Consider the following 7,830-nt stretch of genomic DNA (forward strand, 5'->3'; position numbering starts at 1 on the left):
TAACAATGTATTACTACGGTTGTTTGTTGCGATGTAACACTATATTACTATGGTTGTTTGTTGCGATGTAACAATGTATTACTACGGTTGTTTGTTGCGATGTAACACTATATTACTATGGTTGTTTGTTGCGATGTAACACTGTATTACTACGGTTGTTTGTTGCGATGTAACACTGTATTACTACGATTGTTTGTTGCGATGTAACACTGTACTACTGTGGTTGTGATCTTTATAGTCTAATATATAATTATTTCATACTGTATGTGAGCAATAATCTGGTTATCACATATAGCCTATAAAGATAATTAGAGTTAAAGCACGAGAAAAACATTTCAATGTCATGCATGCATATAATACAGTTACCATAGAAACCGCCGTGTCGCCACCAGCACAATATAATACAGTTACTCTAGAAACCGCCGTCCTTTTGACCTTTTGGCTTGGTAGGTACTTAGATTAGTAAAATATAACCAGGGGCGGTCAGAAACATTTGTTTCTCTTCACCCCACTACATAATTAGGAATACGTGGCCGAGGCTTTTACGGTTTAAATGTTTGCATAAAGAAGTTTATCACTGATATTTTTCAAAACGAGATGCTCACGCGATGAGGGAAAAGCTGATGGGAGACGTGGCGAAGCAGAGTAAGACGGAGAGCTTCGTTGAGTTGTGTACTGTCTTTCGGTGTTTTCTTTCTTTCATTCCGCTGCACACGATCGTTCGACGACCACGTGGCGTTGGACGCTCGCCGAGCAGAGCAGGGAGATGCAGCTTGAGTACGTCCGTTATAGAATGAGATTAAATGCCGACGGTTGGTTAACAAATTAGTTGTTGATTACTATTTTGATTTTGATTCACACTAGTTGTTACATTTGCTTTAAATGTTTACTTTAAACGTGAGATGGTCCTTTTCAGGGCTGGGATCACAGGATCCAAAGCTTAAGGAAAAAACAATTGTCGTGGGGGGAAACGGGAGTACCCGAGAAAACCCACTTTCACTGGTAGAGCGCCGAATACTCTTCTTTACCAGTGCCCGAAGCTGTAAAGACGATCAGGCATATATGATTAGACATTATCATTCAGGGCTTGTATTGTGTTGAATGGTGAGAGGTATATTTACCATGTCACGGGAGTCGCGGTTAGTGATACAAATTGGTTAGTTACGGGTGTTCGGTTTAATGATTTTTGTAATATTTATCTGCGAGGGTGGTTAAACGTTCTCTGATGTCGGGGATGTCACCTGCTTTTTCTAAGTATTCGTGAGGCGTGTAGCTTAGGAGTCGGTATGCTATTCTGATAGCTAGATTTTGGGCTATTTGAATGGTATCGTACTGTATTTGTGATGCATTTATTGTAACCATGTTACCATATTCTAATAATGGGCGGATGTATGCTTTATAAATTTTCATTATTGTTTTCGCCCAGCACACTTTAATTCTGCCTCCTACCTTCTTCAAGTAATGGATGCGTTTATAAACTTTGACTAATACGTTTATAAAGTGGTCTGACCAGGTTAGTTTACTGTTATACGTGACTCCTAGAAATTTTGCGGTCCATGGAGATTTGGAGTTCTGTGTCGTTTAGTTTTATTTTGACTTTTGGGAGGGATTTGCGTTTAAGGGAGATATTTCTTTTGAACAATATAGTCTGTGTTTTGGAGGCATTCAGCACGACTCTCCGTGTGTTGCACCAGTGTGTTACGATGTTGAGTGAGGTTTGAACCTTGGATGCTGCTAATAGTGGCTCGCGGGATGTGCTCCACACGGCAATGTCATCAGCGTATTTGAGGAACTCAGGCGGATCGCTGGTTGGCATCGTTTATGATAAGGCAGACACTTGAAAGATGCGTCGTCGGTGCTAGACCGTGCGATCAGCCAAAAGTTATCCAGTGCGAATACTTTCTAGGCAAACTCTGTGACATTCAATGGCGCCACCAGCTCAATATAATACAGTTACTCTAGAAGCCGCCGTGTCGCCACCAGCACAAAGTGTTTGGAAGCCAAACATGCTGGTCTTAACGTCAAAGCAGCTACCTGTTGTGATGACTGTTGTTAAGTTAGCTATGATACTGATTACAGCCACAATTGATTAACTTTATGTTTTCAATTTGTTCAAACCTAATAGTGTACATTATGAAGACAGATGGCAATATTTTCTACTACCTATTACAGAACTGTCTGTGAAATTAACACAGGTGTTTATTATAAAGACTGGAAAGGTTGTTCTTAAACGTCTAATAACAACACGAAATTAAACGGTGAACAGTTTAAAACAACTTATAAACACATAAGAATAATTTGCACGTGGATTTTTATCTGTCAGTTTTAGTAATATCACAACTGGTAACACGTTCTCCAAAAATGCATACTGATGATAAAGAGGGATCATGTTGTACAACGGAAAGAATAAATGTAGAGAAAGTAAGGTTGAAGAAAAAAATCACTCTCTTTAATGGTGTGGCAATAATTGTTGGAACTATAGTCGGTGCTGGCATATTCGTTTCCCCTAAAGGAGTGTTCATTTACAGTGGAGAGTCGCTAGGAGTCTCGCTCAGTGTGTGGGGTCTGTGTGGTTTCCTCACCATGCTTGGGGCTTTATGTTACGTGGAGTTAGGAACGTCAATTTTGAAATCCGGCGGAGATTATGCGTATATATTAGAAGCTTTTGGGCCTCTTCCGGCATTTCTGCGACTATGGACGATGTTAGTGATCGTTAGACCGACATCACAAGCTATTATGGCCCTCACTTTCGGCCATTACATTGTGGCATCTTTCTTCTCAGAATGTCAACAACCGCCAGAGAGAGCAACCAGGCTTTTAGCAGCCTCCTGTCTCTGTAAGTATACTTCATGTATCATATTACATTGTTTAGACATTAACGATGTCCTGATACGTATTAAATATGCAGCTCAACTTAGCAGGATATTATACAGAATTATAGACACTTCTTTAGACTATTAACGATGTCCTGATACGTATTAAATATGCAGCTCAACTTAGCAGGATATTATACAGAATTATAGACACTTCTTTAGACTATTAACGATGTCCTGATACGTATTAAATATGCAGCTCAACTTAGCAGGATATTATACAGAATTATACACCCTTCTTTAGACTATTAACGATGTTCTGATACGTATTAGCAAGATATTATGTAAAACATTGGGAAACATTGTATTGAGCTCAGAACATTGTTGCCCGATAAAAGAAAGGCCCCGGTAAGAAGGTCGAAATCTCGCAAATAAAAGAAAAGTATTTTAACGTACAGTAAAGTCCGTGTATAATTCTACATATTAATTTATCTACGTTACGAATCTTAAAAACCAATTAGCAAGACCTTATTTGTGGTATTAACAGCTGTATAATCTTCAAAACTCATGTTTTGTTGTGTTTACTTTGAATCTTAACGACATCTAAAAGAGGCAGATCACGTCGCTGGTTTGTACCTTAACTTCTACCTAAAAATGATACGTTAATATTAACTTCCGATCGGAACAAACTATTTCAACTTAGGATCAAACCGAAATATCACTGTACAAAGTGAAAAGAAGTAGATTGAAAACTACTAAACCAATTCTGTAAATAATAGGTAATTTTAATTAGTTGTAACAGCTGAAAGAAAGAATAAAACAAGTTGTTTTACGAATATATATATATATATATATATAGTATCATGTTGTTATATGTAAGTTAAGTACACCGGACGGGAAGTCATCGGAGAACATATCTAGCGGAGTTATTACATGTAATAAACCTAGTACAACAATACTCAGTAACAAATCTAGCGGAGTTATTACATGTAGTAAACCTAGTTCAACATTACTCAGTAACAAATCTAGCGGAGTTATTACATGTAATAAACCTAGTACAACAATACTCAGTAACAAATCTAGCGGAGTTATTACATGTAATAAACCTAGTACAACAATACTCAGTAACCAATCTAGCGGAGTTATTACATTTAATGAACGTGGTACAACATTACTCAGTAACAAATCTAGCGGAGTTATTACATATAATAAACCTAGTTCAACAATACTCAGTAACAAATCTAGCGGAGTTATTACATGTAATAAACCTAGTACAACAATACTCAGTAACCAATCTAGCGGAGTTATTACATGTAATAAACCTAGTACAACAATACTCAGTAACCAATCTAGCGGAGTTATTACATGTAATAAACCAAAACCTACAGACACAAATAGATGAATATGAAAATAGGAAAACATTTGAAAAACCCAACTATTGTAAATATAAGTGAATAAGTAAATGATTCCTTTATCCATTTCACGTTCCAGCCAGATCTGTGCTGGCACACGAAACTCTTCAGGCACACTGACTTGTGATATTTAGTATAATCAACTTTAACAACTAAACCATATTAATGTTATAGCCAAAGGCACAATATCCAAATTGTCACTCATAGCTCGGTAGCTGTATTTGAAAACACACATGCCTCGACACTTGTTGTTCAGCAACTGAGGGTAAAAACACAAGTAGCTCAGCAGCTGTGTCTGCAAAACCTCTCGATTCTGTAGTTCAGCAGCTATAACTGATAATACGCCTATCTGTAACACTGGTAGTTCATCAGCTATAACTGAAAATACGCCATCTGTAACACTGGTAGTTCAGCAGCTATAACTGAAAATACGCCTATCTGTAACACTGGTAGTTCAGCAGCTATAAATGAAAATACGCCTATCTGTAACACTGGTAGTTCAGCAGCTATAACTGAAAATACGCCTATCTGTAACACTGGTAGTTCAGCAGCTGTAACTGAAAATACGCCTATCTGTAACACAGGTAGTTCAGCAGCTGCATCTGAAGAGATACATGTCTCGGACACTGATAATTCAGCACTCATGGCCATAAACGTGCACATCCCTGACACTGATAAGATGGTATCTCAGCTGCCCAATGTACGTTGAAACTGGAGGTGTGAAAAACTATATTTCAAATCTATCCTTTGTCTCCCACTGGACAATAAATGTTTTGTTCATACCAGAATTCATCAGCTGTTTTTCTTTGGCTACTCTAATCGAATAGTGGGATTGATCGTCGCATTATAACGTCCCCACGGCCGAAAGGATGAGCACGCTCAGTGGTGGGATTCGATCCTGTGGCCCACAGATTATGAGTGAAGCACCCTAACCACTAGGTCATGCCCGGTCCATAAACTTGACCAGGGAAACAAGTTGTTTGTTCTTAAGCACAAATCCACACAAAGGGCTATTGAAAGCTGATTGTAGTATCAGACTCACTGTTCAGCCGCTAGGGCTAGTTTGTGAGTTAAATTTTTGTCATACAATTACTTCGTCTGGACTATTAGACTTTGCTACAACATTTATCCATCATCAAAATGTCTTAATAAGCCAATCTCTTCACATTATGAGAGTTCTGGTCAAATCAGACAGTGTATTAAATTTGACACCTCCATTTGCAATACCTGTCAATTAGACCATCCCACAGATATCAATAAATGTCAAGGAAAGCCACCTCCAAAACCTGATGATCCCATTACTGTGGCTCCTATTGGTACTACTGATCCAGTTACACCTCCTCCAAACTCTCTCAATTCCAAACAATAGAAGACATTCTCTGATGTTATTACTATTACTGAAGAAAATATTCCCAATTTTAAATATCCTGGAGAGCATCCACTAGTGAGTAGGCAGCTAAACTTAGTATGCAGCCCACATTTTCTGGATACAACTCACACTTTCATTTTCCTCATTTATGGGATCCGAAAGGGCAAGGATACGTCAAGAATGTCTCTTATACTTTTATATTTTGTTATCATCCATTCCTTCCTCGTAAACCAGACTATTTTGGAAACTTTACTAAATGAGGAAACCTATGATTGCACTGTTCTTAACAAGACTTTCCATAAACCGACATTAAAGGCAAACATATCTGGCTACAATTTCTATTACTGTAATCACACTTCAAGTATTAGCAGAGGTGGGGTGGAAGTTTGTAATTGGATTCATATAACCGTTCATATTCATTGTATTCACTTTTCCTGAACACTTTATTTTCGCTATCTACTTTTTCTTCCAAATCGTCACACTTTCGACTGTATATTTTCATTCTGGTGTCACTCTGTTTCACGACTTCTTCTGCTACTTGGATAGAAATTTGGAAAATTATATTATCTTGGCTGACATTAAATATCATATCAGAAGTTCTTCAAACATTGCCAAGCTACAATCTACTTTTTGAAAAAGGTCCAAATCTATGTTGCCTCATCCTTCTCCAAGCTGTTCAGAATCAAACTTTTCATCAGATGTTATAACTTCAGAAAATTTGGCTTCTATCTTCTTTTTCGGCAAGTGATGATTTTCCCCAATCAGGTTCAACTATCGACTAGAGTAACCTGTGATCTTCCTGACACAAATATAGCCTTTTTAAAACTAATTTAATGCCGATTGGCCTAATTATAGGATCCACATTGAAAGAGATATATCCATTGTTGATGATAATCTTTTCTCTATTGATAATGTTAATATATTGGCAACCATTCTTCCAACCTCAGCCATCGAAACATATTCACATGGAACAGATTATCCTCGTCAGTAATTCGGGGCTATCGTTGCTGTGGTGATCCACCTACTGTATTACGTCATAGACATATTCTGAAGAACCCACGAGATAAAGCAAAGGAGAATATGCTATAATTTGTCAACCACACTAAATCAGCCATAGTCAGTGTCGACGAGGTCTTTCGCCTAATGGTACGGACCATTAGACTAGTTGTAATATGACAGACATTGCAGATATCAGCTGTTGTGGTGTGAACCATATTAAGTAGGGGAATTGTAATCATTATCAATTTGATTTAATGGTACGGACCATTAGACCAGTTGTGATATGACAGACATTGTAGATATCAGCTGTTGTGGTGTGAACCATATTAAGTAAAGGAATTGTAATCATTATCAATTTGATTTAATGGTACGGACCATTAGACCAGTTGTGATATGACAGACATTGTAGATATCAGCTGTTGTGGTGTGAACCATATTAAGTAAAGGAATTGTAATCATTATCAATTAGATTTAAGTCACTTATGTATCCGATTTTTAGGGTAAGAATTATTAATACAACATCATTTATTTCATTTATAACTTCTAACTGATAATGTGTTATTTTATAATAACACAACATCATTTATTTCATTTATAACTTACAACTGATAATGTGTTATTTTATAATAACACAACATCATTTATTTCATTTATAACTTACAACTGATAATGTGTTATTTTATAATAACACAACATCATTTATTTCATTTATAACTTCTAACTGATAATTGTGTTATTTTATAATAACACATCATTTATTTCATTTATAACTTCTAACTGATAATGTGTTATTTTATAATAACACAACATCATTTATTTCATTTATAACTTACAACTGATAATGTATTATTATTTTATTATTATTGATATTTGAATTAACTTTACTTTTAATCACAAGAACCGACGAACCAGCAAGCTAGTCTCCTAGTTCCCGTAGTAGGTCAACTAGCAAGCTAGTCTCCTAGTTCCCTAGTAGGTCAACAAGCAAGCTAGTCTCCTACTTCCCGTAGTAGGTCAACCAGCAAGCTAGTCTCCTAATTCCTGTAGTAGGTCAAATAGCAAGCTAGTCTCCTAGTTCCCGTAGTAGGTCAACCAGCAAGCTAGTCTCCTAGTTCCCGTAGTAGGTCAAACAGCAAGCTAGTCTCCTAGTTCCCGTAGTAGGTCAACCAGCAAGCTAGTCTCCTAGTTCCCGTAGTAGGTCAACCAGCAAGCTAGTCTCCTAGTTCCCGTAGTAGGT

At 37.1% G+C, this 7,830-nt stretch overlaps 1 protein-coding gene across 1 annotated transcript; it reads left to right on the forward strand.

Annotated features, from left to right (window-relative positions):
- The first annotated feature begins 2,361 nt into the window (after positions 1-2,361).
- LOC106476147 (putative L-type amino acid transporter 1-like protein MLAS) lies at positions 2,362-5,594 on the forward strand. Its single transcript, XM_013936816.1, has 2 exons — positions 2,362-2,836; positions 5,464-5,594. Exons 1-2 carry the CDS (start codon positions 2,362-2,364, stop codon positions 5,592-5,594), a joined length of 606 nt encoding a protein of 201 aa, XP_013792270.1.
- The last annotated feature ends 2,236 nt before the right edge of the window (positions 5,595-7,830 follow it).

The sequence above is a fragment of the Limulus polyphemus genome, unplaced genomic scaffold, assembly GCF_000517525.1.
Source record: "Limulus polyphemus unplaced genomic scaffold, Limulus_polyphemus-2.1.2 Scaffold9910, whole genome shotgun sequence".
Lineage (NCBI taxonomy): Eukaryota > Metazoa > Arthropoda > Merostomata > Xiphosura > Limulidae > Limulus > Limulus polyphemus.